The 16,741-nt window shown below is 35.8% G+C and overlaps 1 protein-coding gene across 22 annotated transcripts in view; it reads right to left on the bottom strand.

Moving 5' to 3' along the window:
• Positions 1–16,741, bottom strand: part of LOC306859962 (basement membrane-specific heparan sulfate proteoglycan core protein-like) — a 101,347-nt gene that overhangs the window by 53,101 nt on the left and 31,505 nt on the right. For 14 of the 22 annotated variants that reach the window (XM_079401406.1, XM_079401404.1, XM_079401405.1 and 11 more), the window contains exons 4-14: positions 6,281–6,390; positions 5,969–6,027; positions 5,477–5,637; positions 4,594–4,632; positions 3,644–3,772; positions 3,092–3,265; positions 2,837–2,956; positions 2,573–2,704; positions 1,903–2,047; positions 1,261–1,418; positions 848–1,018 (exon numbers count right to left, since the gene is read on the bottom strand). In XM_079401406.1, the coding sequence (XP_079257532.1) occupies positions 848–1,018; positions 1,261–1,418; positions 1,903–2,047; positions 2,573–2,704; positions 2,837–2,956; positions 3,092–3,265; positions 3,644–3,772; positions 4,594–4,632; positions 5,477–5,637; positions 5,969–6,027; positions 6,281–6,390 (1,398 nt within the window). The remainder of the gene's footprint in view (positions 1–847; positions 1,019–1,260; positions 1,419–1,902; positions 2,048–2,572; positions 2,705–2,836; positions 2,957–3,091; positions 3,266–3,643; positions 3,773–4,593; positions 4,633–5,476; positions 5,638–5,968; positions 6,028–6,280; positions 6,391–16,741) is intronic. The other 8 variants (XM_079401411.1, XM_079401409.1, XM_079401407.1 and 5 more) reach the window with 3 other exon arrangements.

Genomic DNA, 16,741 nt, shown 5'->3' on the forward strand with positions numbered 1-16,741 from the left:
TTCAACACTTGTTCTTACTATGTTTCTGGGCCTTGTCAGTTGCTTTGTTCTCTATGCATGGTCATACACTCTCGGATTTCATCAAAAATATCTTAATTTGTGTTCCAAAGATGAGCCATGGTCTTACGGGTTTGGAATGACATGAGGGTCTCTAAATTATCAACATGATCTAAACTTCACAAAAAAATTTGTTGTACATAATATACTACAAGCCTTTTATCTGGTAACTATTTTTATATAGTAAATATAAGAATATCCGTTATACAGTATTGTTAGCAATATTTCAAGATGAACACTTGCTGACTGAAACAACTTTGAAAAATTGTGCTAAATTGTGAGTATCAAATGTGATGATATAGGCTTTTGATGAACATTTATTTATAAATCTCTCAATCATCATTGTATTGCATTAAGTTCGTTTTAGATATGTTTTGCTCCCAACAATTAAAACAGAAATAGAGAGTGACCATTGATATTTTTAATGCATTTCAACTAAGCTGTTTGCTACACTGTTTTAAAAATCTCATTAATTTACATTAGAAGCTAACTGAATGTCACCGTATTAAAATGATAACTCCATTTAGGCCTCTGAACAAAAATGGCTTTTTTCCCCTCCTTGAGCTAGAATGACACTCAACAAAAAACATATGCATAGTTTTTTATATATTATGTCTGAAGGTTCAATAAACTGTTCCGTTAAATAAAATCTGACTGATTATATGTCCGGCTTTATAGGGTTAGTGATAATTATTGTGTTACACACATAAGATGACACCACAACTACATCCTTCAACTGTAAATTCATAATCACAAATGCAAAAATCAGAATTTTTAATCAGCTAAGTACCTTTGAAGTCCTCTTCCTCTGTGAAGCGCAGTGTGATTTGGCTGCGGTAGCGACCGGTGCTCTGACAGTGTTTTGTGATGCCAAAACAGAAGCATGGCATGCAGTGATCGCCCACGCTAAAGTGTCCATCACGGCAGTTACCTGCTAACGCGTACAGAGAGGATGACACAACTGGACAAGAACGACACGGAAGACAAAGGATGGTAAGACCACCACAGTCAGTTTTGAGCTGCCTCACAGTCATGAGACAACAATGTCACAGCATGCGGTCAAAGAACAGCAGGATAACCTGTGTCTCGCAAATAAAAGATGACATCCATAGTCTCTTTGGAAAAGAAAGTATCAGCCAAACATATAATACAGAACACAGAGTAATCCAAAGATGTTCACACCATATGGAGCTGACGCAGTACCTGGGTTTGGTCTCTGAGACAGGCCGAGTACCCCATCAGGAATGGCAAACACAAGGCCTTTAGCGTTGATGGCCTCGCAGGTGTATGCACCTTGGTCACCTTCCTTCACATCGCGGATGGTGAGCGTTCCTCGCCCATTCACACTGGTCATTGTGATTCTGTCAACAGAATCATGCTTAAATTAGCCTAGACATGATTATACAGAAAGAGAGCACATGCTGAGGAGCAAATTAAATACGGCTCTCTGGTTATATATTAATAATGCCCAATTATTATTATGACAAATGATATTGGCAAAGAAGCAACTTTAGAAGACGATCTCCTTTGAGATTCAATAATTGGAAAAGAGACAGTTCACAACCTTTTTGCCAAAAAACAAGAGCCTGTTTCTTATTGAGAACATGAAGTATTGCCTTCTGTTTTCATTTAGACTAATGCTAAAGTTATTCATTTAATTATTTATAGAGTTCAGCAAAGAGAGCTCTGGGAATACAATAGGAATGGATGAAACCACAAGTATTCCTTACTTTGCATTTAATCAATCTTTAAGGGAATATGAACCGTATGACTTTAACCCAGATTGCAGACATCTTGATCATTTCAGAGTTTTTAATCCACAATGCTTATTACATCCTACCCTACCTGCTATTGGCTGGTATGTGTCCCCAATTAAGACGCCATGTTATGATGGGAACAGGTACCCCAATGGCAGAACAAGTAAAGGTCACAGTGTCGCCCCGCGCTGCGGTGATGGACTCTTCCGGCGGGACGGTCACAGTGGGAGGTGCTTGGGTACAATAAAAGAAAACAAAGTATAATCATTTTCCAATACAATCAATTACATAATCTGCATATATAACTGTATTATATGAATGCTAACAGTAAAAGAGACATATGGACACAAGAAACCACACACATACACACGCAGCAAGTCTTTGATTCTAAATTGGCAGCCTGTGACAGCACAAGTTTTATTTAGCAGATTCATTCAGTGAGATTAGCCAACCAGAGCCGGAGGCACTGCTAGCAGAAACAACACCAAAGCCGCCTGTTAAATAAGCTACAAGCACAAGATATATGGGAGATGAGATCTAGATGTTATTGAAGAGCTGTATGAGTGCCGGCAAAAAATGAATCTTTCTTTGCTGACCATAAATACACAATTTTCAGGTTTTAGAAGAGGCATTACTGTTAGTAAGTCAAAGTGAGTGTGACAGTGAAAGAAAAGTGAAGACAAAAGAGTTACAGTGTTTGGAATGGTATGGCAACCAATGTTTACTTGTTAAAGTTTAATTGGATTGTAATGCCTTACCACAACCGTATTCATCAGAGCGGTCAGCACAGTCCGGCTCCTCGTCACACTGGTAACTGGCAGGAATGCATGTGCGGTCAGACAAACACACAAACTGCTCTGGGGCACATGTGTCCCCTGGACCTTTAGTGGCTGAAGGAATGAGAAAAAAAAACAATCTTTTAGCAAAGTGTGTAATTTCTGTGCCTCTAGTGGCAACAAACTGAACTCCAGGTTTCCAAACAACTTCCCCCATCTGTGGATGGAAGCTCAGCTCTGACTTACGGCAGTTCATCTCATCTGAGTTGTCTTGACAGTCATTATCCCCATCACAACGCCACAGTTTCAGGGCACAGCGGCCGTTCTGACACTTAAACTCATTGGGTTCACAGGGAGACGGAGTTCCTTTGTAATTACAAATATAGTTGTATAATAAACACAGAGAACAGACAAATATCACCAGTATAACATGCTTGATTATAAAGTGGTTTTAATTCAATGGTAAATTAAATGGATACAGCACACTGCCGTTTGTCCTACCACAATTGAACTCATCGCTGCCGTCAGCACAGTCTGTTTCGCCATCACAAACATAGTCCCGTGAGATACACTGTCCATTCTGACAGGTGGCCTGGTCAGCACGGCAGGGTCCCGGACCAGGTGGGGGTCTGGTTTTAGGAGGCGTAGGTGGAGTAGGGCGTACAGGAACAATAGCTTTGAAATAAATGATATAATTAGGACTGTCAATCAATTACAAACACAAATCAAATTAAATACATGCTGATAATTTGAAGCCTTTATGATGTCAAGCATTGTAAATCATGAATATACACTATAGAAAGTAGCTTTAAATGTCAATACTTTGTTTGCTTTATTTGGATATTATTGAAAAAAAAAAAAAAAGATCCTATGCAATGTATTAAATTAAAATGTTTAACTGCCATAAAATAAAATATTTTTCTGAAAAAGGTATTAAGAATATAAAATACAAATTTTATACATGACATCAAAGTGCATTTATTTGGTGTTAGAAATTAGTGGGATTGCTTTAATTTATCTGACTGAGACAAATGAGGATACAATCTCCCTCACCACAGTTCATTTCATCACTTAAGTCATCGCAGTCAGGCCGTTTGTCACACACATAATCCCGAGGGATACACGCCAGCCCATCCTGACATCTGAACTCGCTAGACGTGCATTCTCTGGGAACGGGAATCACTGAGGTGGCAGAGACAGACATATAAAATTATGTTATGCATTGTAAGCAATGCAATGCAGGGATCCAAGAAAAACTGTACATGATGCTTTGTTGAAAGATGTTTCAATGATTCAATGCAAGCCTATCATTGTCTTGCCATGCTAAACCTGCCATTTCAAGAGGATAGGCTTTGCTCACACAGGCAACGAAAATCCACTTTTCCTACATAAAATCTTCTTAGTTTTATAGTCTGACTAGCCAAAATTCATATTTGTCTTGAATTCCAAGTAAAGTCTGTGTTTTTTTTTAGTTTGTTTTTGTAATGCAGTCTGAAGGTCAGGTTTGAAGTTTTTTTTTTTTTTTGCAAAATGAAGATCGGATTTGAAAATCAAATCAGATTTGTGTGCAGTGCGAACAAAGCCAAAGTGCAAATCTGTATAATGTTCATCTTTTCTATTCAGTCTTGAATTCTCTTATCCGTTACCTTAATCTGAAAGTAAAAAATATGGAAATATTGGACAGCAAAAATTCAATTCCAACACATATGAAAAACAAAACTGGATACTGCAAACACAAACACGTTACATTTTCTGAAAACGATACTTCAAGAGGTGCATTCCTGACATCAGCTTCACTTCAAATCAGTGACAAGCCATGCAAAGCCTTTTGTTCTTCTCGTCATACTCAGGTCTTCATCAGAGTACACACATGCATAAAGGTTTCATTCTTTATCCAGCCACTACATATGCTGAGAATTCCTTCAGTTCTCATAAGTGAACAAGACTGGACTGGGTTCTAATGCACTATTGTCTCCATGCAGCAGACCTGGTTGAGGACAAACCTGGCACAACGATGGGCTCCACAGGAGGGGGAGTATCAGCTATGAACCAGACCATAACCAGACAACATTATCTACCAGATAACATTATCTACACTACATTTCTGAATTATGAGTTCCACACAGAACTACAAGAATTGATAGTTATATAAACCATAAAGTGTATAAAACACAAGGGTATAAAAATCCAAGTTTGGATTTTACAATAACTAAATTTGACAGTTGAAAATTTAACACATTATCAAAATGATTATTATTGTTGTTATTGTTTGTTATTTTGTAATGCCGATGCCACCTTCATGGTGAGAACAAAGTGAATAACAGGAGTTACACAAGACTTAAGATAAAAAAAAGGACAAAACTTTAAATATACAAGTTAAATACATATCTCTGAATAAAAATGTTGTGTATTAACATTTAAAATATGTTTAACAGTGTTATAAGTAAGACATGATGGTGGTTCTTCACCTTTCAATAAATAAGGTATGAATTCTGAATGATCTAAACGGTACCTAGTAAAAAGGAACATGATCATACATAGATTTGAAATGACTTATTCTAGAAGTTATTTCATGAAACTTATTTCTGTAGCATTTATCCCATTTCCTCTGACAATTGTTATTAATATAACAGTTTATTACTGGTATAAGTTCATTGATGATGATGATGATGATGATGATGATGATTATTATCATTATAAATTGTGTTCATTTCACATAATATTCTGCAATTTATAAGACTGCAAATATAGTGTCTGTTACATCATGATTCTGATATCACAATATAACAACATGATATCCTTATATCATGACATTGCATAATTTAATAAGGAATCATTGTTTAATCACTATTAACACTATAACTTTTTAAAAAAAACTGAACATACCTTCTCCAAGCCGTCTGAATTGGAAACCTATTACTGAGGTATCGTAAGAGGCAATGGTGCCATCTTTAACTACTGAGAACAGGACACCTCTGATCTGTGCTTCATTAAAGTTATTATCTGAGCCGACATCCAGCTCCACAAACACATCTTTGCCAATGTTCCTGCAAATGTACACAAAGCACAGTTAATCAAAACAACAGTCCAAACAGACAAACCACATAAACCAACTTAAGATGGTTTGTTGGTATCCCAGTCTGGTCTGTTTGCTGTTTAACAGAGGGTTTGGACACCAGCTTGGCCAGGCATGGAGACCAGCTGGTTTAAGATCATTTTAAGCAGAGTGATCATTATAAGTCTCATAAATTCAAAAAAGAACTTGAGTATTTGACGATTTGAAATAAATTCCCTAATGACTGTAAAGTAAACTCACTATATTTATACATTAGAAGATGCACTATTACATTAGTGTTTGAAACTGAAAATGGTGTTTACTTAATGAGAACCACATTGACAGTCTGCTGTCCTGGTATCTTGTTGTATTCAGACTCAAGCTGTGGAGAAAAGAAACACCATTAATCACCGCATACTGGCCTTGCTTTACAAAGTTCTTCAGTCTCTGTGTACTACATTTTAGTTTTACAGCTAAATACTGATTTAGCCTAAACATTAACACAACAGTACAGACAAAAATCAGAGGAAAGGCATGTGATTAATAATATGACCTAATACACAGGTGGAGTATTATTGTGAAAACTCTGTTGATGGTATTTCTTAAGCTCACAGTCCTTGAGTAAACGCACATACCGTATCGACGACAGCAGATGATATCTCTACAAAAGCAGGAGAGTAGATGTCATCAAGTTCAGGCCCATACTGGAATGAGTTTGTGAAGTTCACCAGCGCCCGATAGTAAACTAGAAACAAGATGAAGGCCATCAGACTCACGATAACATTACAGTAATTTACACCACTTAGCACTATTAAGCAAGATATTTGTCTCTATAAAAATATCCGCCGATAACATTTCACTTGATGAGCACAAATATACAAACTACACACAAATCAATATTACTGTCGATTTACTACAATAATTCTCAATTTTATAAATTGGATTTTTTTATATTTTATAGATTAAACATTATATATAAATTAATAACATTCATTTTAGTCTTTAATCTTATTATACAAAAGTTAGTTCTAAGGATGCAATGATATTAAAATTATAAAAGAAAGTTGATTATTTTCATGCTATGGCTAATAAATAAATATATGGACTATAAACATCCAACATTAACATTCTTTACAGTTTTGTCTAAATATATGTAAAAGCACTAAAAACAAAATAAATCATTTAAAATTTGCTACAAATGAATTTAGGCTACACAACATAAATGTACATTATAAAAATGAAAAGAAATTTTTACATTAAACAGCATCATTAAATCATTAGTGTTCTATGTACTGTATATAAAAACCGATGGAAATAAAACCGATAAATTAAAAAATAATAATAATCACCAATATATAGTACTAGTATAGAAAATGTGCAGTTCATGATGTTAACTCCTAAACTAGCCTATTTGCTGGTTTTACATTTTTTTGGCCACTTTTCATACTGGAAGACCAGCTGGCTGACAGGATATTGGCCAGGATGGGAGACCAGAAAGACCAGCCTAAACAAACTAAAACCTAAAAAAGGACACGAATAAACATGTAGGTGAACAACAAAATCAAACAATTTTCGGGTGGAGGCACATGTACAGTAAAGATGAATTGGGTCATAAAAAGGTCAATAATCATTGAAAAAGTACAGCACTACAAAATCCATTCAGAAAAGGTTTCAGCATCGACAGCGACAATTCTTCTGCAAAAGCTACCGCTCAATAACAAAAACAAATACAGGCTATTAGCTTATGCCCACGGCCTCACAGTGCGTCAACCTTTAAAAAGCTCCAGCCCTTTTACTGCCCTCACGGCAGCTCGCCTGGGTGGGTTTACCCGATTTCAGTTTGTCAAAGTGAATTGAGAAAGGAAGTCAATATTTGTGCTGTTTCTTGCAGTTAGCTGCCACTCGCCACAGTTCTCCAGCAGAGTCGTGTTTAATGTGATGCAGCTTATATACACACAGTCACACATATCCCGAACAGACTCTTCTGACCTTTTACTCCTCTTAATGCCTTCATAGATTTATTCCAATTGATAAAATATCACCGAGATTAATTAACTTGCTTTTAACAGCATCTGGACACCTGCTGTCACAGTCCGGTCAAATGTATTTGCCGTGCACACATGGTTTATTGGAAATTAGCACTTACTGCTGACAGTGTTTGGGAAAGAAAGTGGTCCAGAGCTCAATCTTTTCTAATTGCGCAATATATTGATACACGGCCGCCTGCTTCCTTAACGGCAACCTCCACTCCTGCTCTCATTACCACGAAAAAAGTTAACTTTGGTCATTAAGGGACAGAGAGAGATGAAAACAAAGTAAGAGTGTCAGAAGGTCTTGACTGACTGCCTTTGTCCAAGCTGTAGTAGTCTGGCCACGGTGACGTAACAGAAGAAAGGGAACATCAAAAAGTCCCGTCAAAGTGTTGGCACTGACCCGTGATTAATCGAATCGCTTGTGTGGGCACACTGTAAAAGCATCAGCCTCTCTTTTTCGACGGCTCAGCCTGCCCAGCGCCTGTAATCTCATCTCGGTAGTTCTCGCTAATAAGGCTGCAACTCAGAAAACCACATTCTCGCTCTAAAACGGGGCAAAGCCCCATTCAGTCTTTCCATTTAGGAAATCCCCAGTCGAATGCCAGCAAGGGTATTGAAACTGCATTCGGACAAGGGAAAAGACAGTGAAACAGAAGCATTCCAAATGCTTAATTCATAAACTCTTCTCACTATACAACAGCATAACTTTGGCAGCTTTGTGGGCCGAGCCCTCAACGGGACACACGGAGGCCTGTGTGGAAGACAAAGAGCTGATTGAGCCAATGCGGCCTGTCTGGCCTTTAAAGCATGAGTCTTTCAACTCGACCTTCATTCCCTTCTCTCCTTCACCTCCTCCTCCCTCCAAGAAGCCTTCACACTGAATCAAACACTCAAAGTAGTCTTCTTCTCTTATTTTGCAGCTGTGTGGAATGCACTTGGATGGGGATTTGCTGATTTTTCACCAGGCTATTCTCAGACGCAGACCATCCAAATGTCAAATATGCATTTGCGAGAGGAAAACCTCCATCCATCATAATGCCACAAAGCCAGCTGGCAGGGCATCTTGTTGTCATTCTGGTACTAAACAGAATTTCACACTCCAAGCATGGCAATGCGTAACCGGTTTAGCTCTTATTTACTGCTCTGAGTTTGTACAAGCAAATGTGTGAATGCATAAATTAAGTGTGTAGAAGTGAAAATTAATGCGGGGCAACAACAAAAAAGACAGGAAATTATGCCAGTAGAGTTTTTCAACCTTTGTGACAAAAGTAAAAGTTTTCAGGTATTTCTGCTGTAATAATGGCAAAAAATGCTGGTTTTCTTAACAATTCGGATGTAGAGGTATTAATATATCAAATTGGTCCCACTTCATATTAAGTGGCCTTAACTACATTTACATTTAGTCATTTAGCACAGTGGATCTCAAACCTATCCAGGACCCCTAACCACAGCATATTTTGTATGTCTCCCTCATTTAACACACCTGATTCAACTCATCAGCTCATTAGTAGAGTCTGCAAGACTTGAAATTGATGTGGCCTATGAGAGAGACATACAAAATATGTGGTGGCTGGGGGTCCCCAGGACAGGTTGGAGAACCACTGATTTAGCAGACGCTTTTATTCAAAGCGACTTACAAATTAGGGCAATGGAACCAATCAAAATCAACAAAAGAGTACATAATATTTAGGGCCACTTAATATAAAGTGCAACCATTAAATTAGTTAAAAATTCATTTTGTGATTCCAAAAGTTTCAAAAACTATATATTCTTGAATTAAAATCAAGAGTTATTGATGGTAGAGATTAACTATAATTTAGGTTTACATCTTGATTTTAGATTATTTTATTTTATTACTTGATTGTATTTATTTATTAAAAAATGAATACTAATGAATTATTAATATTGTTAAATCGTATTATTAAAATGTCAGACATTTATAAATCAATAAACATGATATCCATTTAAAAAATAGTTTTCACCTTGAAAAATATATTTTTACATTTAAAAAAAAAAAAAAAGAATTTGTAAGACACCTTGAATAATATTCACCTGCATTCAAGGTATAAATAAATATATATATATATATATATATATATATATATATATATATATATATATATATATATATATATATATATATATATATATATATATAGTTTTTTTGCTTTATTACACCACATGAGCCATTGAATTGAATTTTCTTGAAAATGTAAATCAAGATTTTCCAAAACCATGAGTACAATTCTAAAAATTTGACACGTACTAGATTCCCTCTTTCTTTTAGAACACTTTGTCTTTATCGTAAATGCTCCTATAAGTCACTGACATAATACAGAAAAACAAGGTATTACAAACTTATTTAAATATGCTGGTAAAATTCAATGGTTCCATTGTTTGGAAGCAACCATATCGAAGATAAAGCAACATAACTGCAGAGTTCAGCTGAGAACATGACCTACTGTACTCATGCTGCCCAGGGCTCAAGATGTCCCAAGAGGACTGAGATAGACAAAAAACAGCGGCATCAGGAATTGGAGTCATGGGTCAAAGGAAAATCATTGTGCAAAGAGTGAATGGAACGAGAGGAGGGAGACAGGACGTGTATGGAGGAGTTTTAATTTCAAGGACAGTGGGGAAACAATTAAAGAACAAAACATAAGAAGAAAAGCAGATTTTACATATAGTGACAGTTGCAAATGAGAAGGTTAGATGCATATAAACAGCTCTGATATATCGGATATTTAAGAAATATGAGATTCAGTAAAAATACCCCAGCTGGAGAAGTCACGGTTTAACTGATGCATGTTTTCTATTTTGAATGGCAGATTTTGATTTGTGCGTGTTTAAGAGTCGCATTCCTCTGGCACAGCAGAACACTGACAGTGAAGCACTGAGCAAGAGGCGACGCTGCATATGATCAACATCTGTCTATGAAGACACGGATCGCTGCGAGAACTCTCTCAGCCTGTTTTAAATGCAGCTACAGTTATCTTGGTGGGATCTCATAAGTCATTGTAGTTTGCAGGATATCCTGCACTCCAGCCAGTAACCACATTTCCACTATCTGCTTTTAATTCTTCAACCGGTGTATCTGTAGGAGAGAAGAGGTATATTCTGGGCAACCAGTGGGAGGGCCACATCCTGTTTGCTACAGCATACTTGAAGACACGGCAAAAATAATTGGTCTTGATGTCAGAATATTCCTATTAACCATTTCTGGTTCCCAACAGAAAATATTTTGTTATTTACTCATCCTCATGGCGTTTCAACCCTGAGATTTTGAAGATTGTTTCAACTGTTTTTGTTACAATGATAGTCAATGGGTTCCAAAAGAACAAAGCAGTCCCAGTTCATTATTTAATTTAGTATTATTTATTTGCAACTATAATATTTATTATTATTGTGAGTTAGCTTTTTTGCCATATTTTAATTTGAAGTATTTTTAGATGTTTTATGTGTTGTAAGTCTTACTAACTAACAGAATTAAAATAAGTTGTACTTTTTACATTATTTAAATTAATGAAAATTATTTTTAATACTTTTAGTTATTTAATAGTTTATAAAAACCCCACCACACTGACTTTCATTTTATGCCCCCCCCCCCAAAAAAAAAGACAATAAAAAAAAGAAGTCTTACAGCTTTTTAATATTTATTAATACTGTGAATTAGCTTTTTTTTGGCATATTCATTTAAATTCTAAGTATTTTTGTGTTTTATAAATGTTTTAGTATTTGTCATTTTTATTAGTTATTACATTTCTAATACGTTTAAAAAAAAAATTAAAAAAATTAGAAACATTGCCTCGGCAACTTATTTTCAACTATAATTTATATTTTATTTTGGCTTTATTTCAAACAATGAAAAAAGAGACAAAACATGAGACTTTTTCTTTCTTTTTTGAAAAAAGAAAGTCTTACAGTTTAGAACCGAAAACAGAGTCAGCAAATGCTAACAAAAAGTGTTTATTTTTAGTAAACTGTCCGTTTAAATCCACAATGGGAATCAGATACTTTTATTCAAAATATTCTAGTGTCAAAACCTATATTCTTTCATCTTCATTTATTTTAATGACATTTTGCTGTAATATAAATCTTCTGCTGTGACTACACTAGAAGAATTCAAAGAAACTATGCAATTAATAATTAAAAAAGTATTTTGAAACAAGCTGGAATTGTTATTGATCTCTAAACAGGCGCATGCGTGAATACCAGCAAATTTGCACAAACTTTCTATGAAAGATAACATCCAAAGAACATCCATCTGAGTAATCACATTCACATAGTCAGTACAGAGCGGTAACATGGTTGAGAGATAGTTTTTGTAATTGCTATGATTATGTATTGCTGTTCATTCCATCCCACGCTAAGTGGTGTTAATGAGGTATCCACAAATTCAAAGCCGTCCTGCATCAAAATCAAAGTGGAGAGTTGAAAGAAGCGACACTATTAGAACTGTCCTTTTATGTACTGAACTGCTACTGACAATTTCACACTACAAAGCCCTCAGTGTGCTATCACAGAGAGACAAAGCAAGCACTCTTTATTCCTTTAAAGATAAAACAAGCACAAACACACTTCTTTCTTTCTCTCTCTTCGTCTGTCTCCCTCTCTCGCTACTGTATCTTCCACTAAGTTCTTTTGATCGCTTGAACAATGAATATTATTTATTTAGTTTGGCCACTGGAAGCAAAGCTGTGAATTGTTTTATAAATTCCATAAGATGGATTATTACTTTCATTATGGCCACTCCCAGGCCTTCTGAAGGAAACCCCTGAAGCACAATAAAAATGCTTGACTGGGGTGAAATGCAAGGATGTTTCCATTAGCAGTAAAATGAGCTCATTCACTGCAAGTGAACTAATGCAATCATCATAACTTCTGAACTGAAACTATCTGCATGTATTACAGATGTGGCAGATTACTATCCAACAATGGGTTAGAACCTCAATGACTTTCAACTTTTTTCTGTATCTTTGTGAGTGTCATATTGTAAGGATATTTGTGATTGCAAATGTGTCCAGTGAGAGAAATGAAGCAATGTTTCCTATGGAGGAGGACAAGATTTTCCAAGGCAACGCACATGTTGCTGCCATAACAATGAGTGGCAGTGTCTAAGCATGAAAGCTGAAGTTCATGAGGAAAGATATTTAGAAAGTTCTGTTCAGTAAACTAGTGGTTTTCAACTGGTTTTGCTTCAGGACACAGATTTTGCATTAAAAAATAAGTGGTAGTCTAATAAAATCAATATTAAAATAATTATTATAGTCTTTCTCAAAATGTCTTCATTACACTGTGAGAGAGAGCGAGAGAGCGAGAGAGCGAGAGAGAGAGAGAGAGAGAGAGAGAGAGAGAGAGAGAGAGAGAGAGAGAATTGGGGTATCTTTTACAAGAAAATATGTTTGTTATGTGGGCACAACAATTTTTAATGGTCAAAATAAGGTGAAATTATTTGTGAACTGGCTTCATTTTGCTTAGTAAATAATACAAATAAATGTATTCAAAATAAATGAAAAATTTATAAAAGCATAAAACACAAATTACATAATTACACTGTATATAACTACATCCACACATACATATACATAATCTTGCATATATATTTTCTTGTAATAGTTAATTAATTTATATAAATGTAAGTAAGATTTTTTTCTTGTTTATTGTTGGCCATGACCCAATCCGAACAGACTTGTGATTATTTTTAGGTCTTGACCCACCAAGTCAAGAAATACTGCTCTCCACATTCTCTTCATTTTCTCAATTCTTTTCTCTTTTCTCTTTCTGACAGAATGTATATGGCCTCCACTGAGAAGGCTGGACCACAACAACATGAAAACCAAAATAACCGCAGCTGCCCCTCCACGTCTCCCAATCCTGCTGTATAACTATCATCTTTGCAGCCCTGACACACAACATTACATCAACTGCACCACCAGGACAGCCAGAAATGGAAAGCTGGGTGGCCTTTTTACTAAATGATGCAATATATATATATATATGTATTATATATACACATACACAGTGCCCTCCAAAAGTATTGGAACAGTAAAGACAAAATTGCTCTGTTGGCTGTGGAGTCAAGACATTTACAAATATGATTAAAAGATGAATATGAGACAAAACTACAGAATGTCACATTTTATTATTGGGTGATTCAACACATAGATGTTTTACCAGCTAAGAAGTTCAGCACTTTTAGAGTTTCATCCCTCTATCTGATGTGAGCATAAGTATTGGAACAGTTTCCTCACAGGTTTTTCTAAGTGATCAGCTGTGTCCTGTTACATTAATTCTTCAGATATTAAAAGCAGGGAATGTGTTGTATCAGTTATATCCATTACTTCTGTATTCTGAATCTAGCATTCGATGATGACACACACAGACCAGGATGAAGATGAGGGAGCTGACTTTGAGAGAAAAGCAAGAAATGTGGATGCTAAAAGAAAAGAGGAAGTCAATTAGAGCTCTAGCAACAACAAAGGGCATGGAGAAATCAAGAGTTTGGAAACCACCAGCAACCAACAACGACCTGATCAGCTGAGAAAACGACAGTAGTTGATGACAGACAAATAATAAAAGCTGTGAAAATGAACCCTAAAAGACGTGTCTGTAAAATCACCAACAACTTCCAGAAAGCTGGGGTGATGCTCTGACAATCTACTGTCCTCAGGAGACTTTGACACAGAATTACAGATGCTGCACAGCAAGATGCAAACCTCTGACCAGCACCAAAAATAGAAAGGCAAGATTAGAGTTTGCCAAAAAGCACAAAGGTGAGCCAGAAGAGTTTTGGAACTGTGTTTATGGACCAATGAGATAAAGATGAACCTTTATCTAAGTGATGGGAAAGCAAAAATGTGGAGAAAAAAAGGGAACTGCAAATGATCCCAAGCATACAGCCTCATCTGTAAAGCATGGTGGAGGTGGTGTCATGGCATGGGCATACATGGCTGTCTCTGGAACAGTCATGTCCAATTGAACATGAATTTCACCAGCTGGAGAGGAGAGTAAAGGCAGAAACTCCCCAAAACAAGCAACAATTGGAATTGGCTGCATTAAAGGCTCGGAAAAGCATTTCAAAGGATGAGACCAAGAGTCTGGTGATGTCTATGGGTCACAGACTCACTGCTGTGATTGTGCGCAAGGGATCTGCAACTAAATAATAGCTTTTAATCTTTTATATCTGCCTTATGTTCAACCGTCCCAATACTTATGCTCACATCAATGAGTGGGATGAACTGTAAAAGTGCTGTTCTCTTTATTTGGTAAAACATATATGTGTTGAAACGGCTAATAATAAAATGTGACATTCTGTAGTTTTGTCTCATATTCATCTTTTAATCATATTTGTAAATGTCTTGACTCCACAGCCAACAGAGCAATTGTGTCTTTACTGTTACAGTACTTTTGGAGGGCACTGTATATATATATATATATATATATATATATATATATATATATATATATATATATATAGTCACCAGAGTAAGCCAGAGCTTTCAAAGAAAACATTTGCATGAATCCAAAAACAGAGATGAATAAGATTATTTTACAGCTATGATTTCATTTTGGCTGAACACCTCCGATTACGCTTATGACTTCACAAATTAACAAGTCGGTCCTTAGAGCTTCTCAGCTAGTCAGCACCATAATCAAACACAAATTCTGTGTGGAGGTGTTGCATTCTCATGGCCTCACTTCAAAATGATCTCCCAGCCATTCGCTCTAACTGAAAGCCCATTTGCATGCTGTGCTAACCTTTGTCTCCTCAGCTTGAAGTGGCTGTATGACCCAGTGTTCAGGGTCTGTACGAGGGCCTGTGAAACTCCTGAAGGTCTGTTGAGCTAAAGGAGGATGAGTAGATCTCCCATGTCTTTATCAGGCTTTATCAAGCGAAAAACAAACAAACAAACCAGGAATATGCAGCGGCTCAGATAAAAGAGTCTTCTTCTTGTATGCCAAGGGGATTTGTGACTGATAAAGAAAAGAAGCTGGATATCATCTCTATAGGCTGCTTATCCGGTGCCTGACATAATCATGTGTTTTGAAATAATCACATTTTTGTCATTGAGCAAATGCCTTTCTACAGAACAGTTCCTCAGGAGTAACCTGGGGTTAAGTGTCTTGCTCAAGGGTAGATTGTTGACAGACCCCAATGCTCTACAGTTCATAAACCATTCCTTCTCTGGTTTAAACCAATAACCTTTGGGTTACCAGCACAGATGTCTGACCACTAAGCTAAAGTACCACCACTGCAATTTACCACATCAAAAAGCCCAGAATTAGCCTTAGGAAAGGAAAATCAAAATGAAAATATCTATTGTATATCTCACAGCGTGCAATTAGACTCAAATGAGATGTTTCTATGAGGAAAAAGACCCAAGTAATCTCATGTTCCAGAGTGTCAAAAAAAGATCTAAAAGTAAAAAATGGTAATTTGGTAAAACAACAAAGTCTGCCATCAAAAGTCAAAGATTTCAATACAACCAAATCATTAAGAATCATTATACAATTATATTAGATTGATTTACTTAGTTTATTTAAATAATATATAATATCACTTTATAATGAACATATATCAAATAATAAAACTATATAATATACAAAATCCAATCTCATTTACAGTAAAAATCTGCCAAAATATAGGTTATTCTATTCACATTAACTCTGTAAATCTAAGTGACAATAACTATCAAATTATATTTCTGTTATAAGTATTTCCAAGTAACATCTTTCCAACTGAAATGAGGATTTAAAAGGTCTATTCAGGTCCTATCACACTTACATTTTAAATCTAATAATCATGATGATAGCTATTATAGTTGAACAATTTAATGCATCCTAACTGAATACAAATATTTAATTATTTTTTAAAAAAGTAGTGTAATTTCTCTTTGCTCTAAATTTGAAAGAATCCTAAAACTGAAGTAGTTCAGGTTTACATTCGATTTTGAAGCCACTGTTTTCAAGGACTTTTAAACCCCACTGTATATGAAATAATTACATAAATCTGAGTCACAACAACTATCAAATTATGTTTCTGTTTTCAAAAGCATCTTTCAG

This window comes from Barbus barbus, assembly GCF_936440315.1.
Source record: "Barbus barbus genome assembly, chromosome: 40".
NCBI lineage: Eukaryota > Metazoa > Chordata > Actinopteri > Cypriniformes > Cyprinidae > Barbus > Barbus barbus.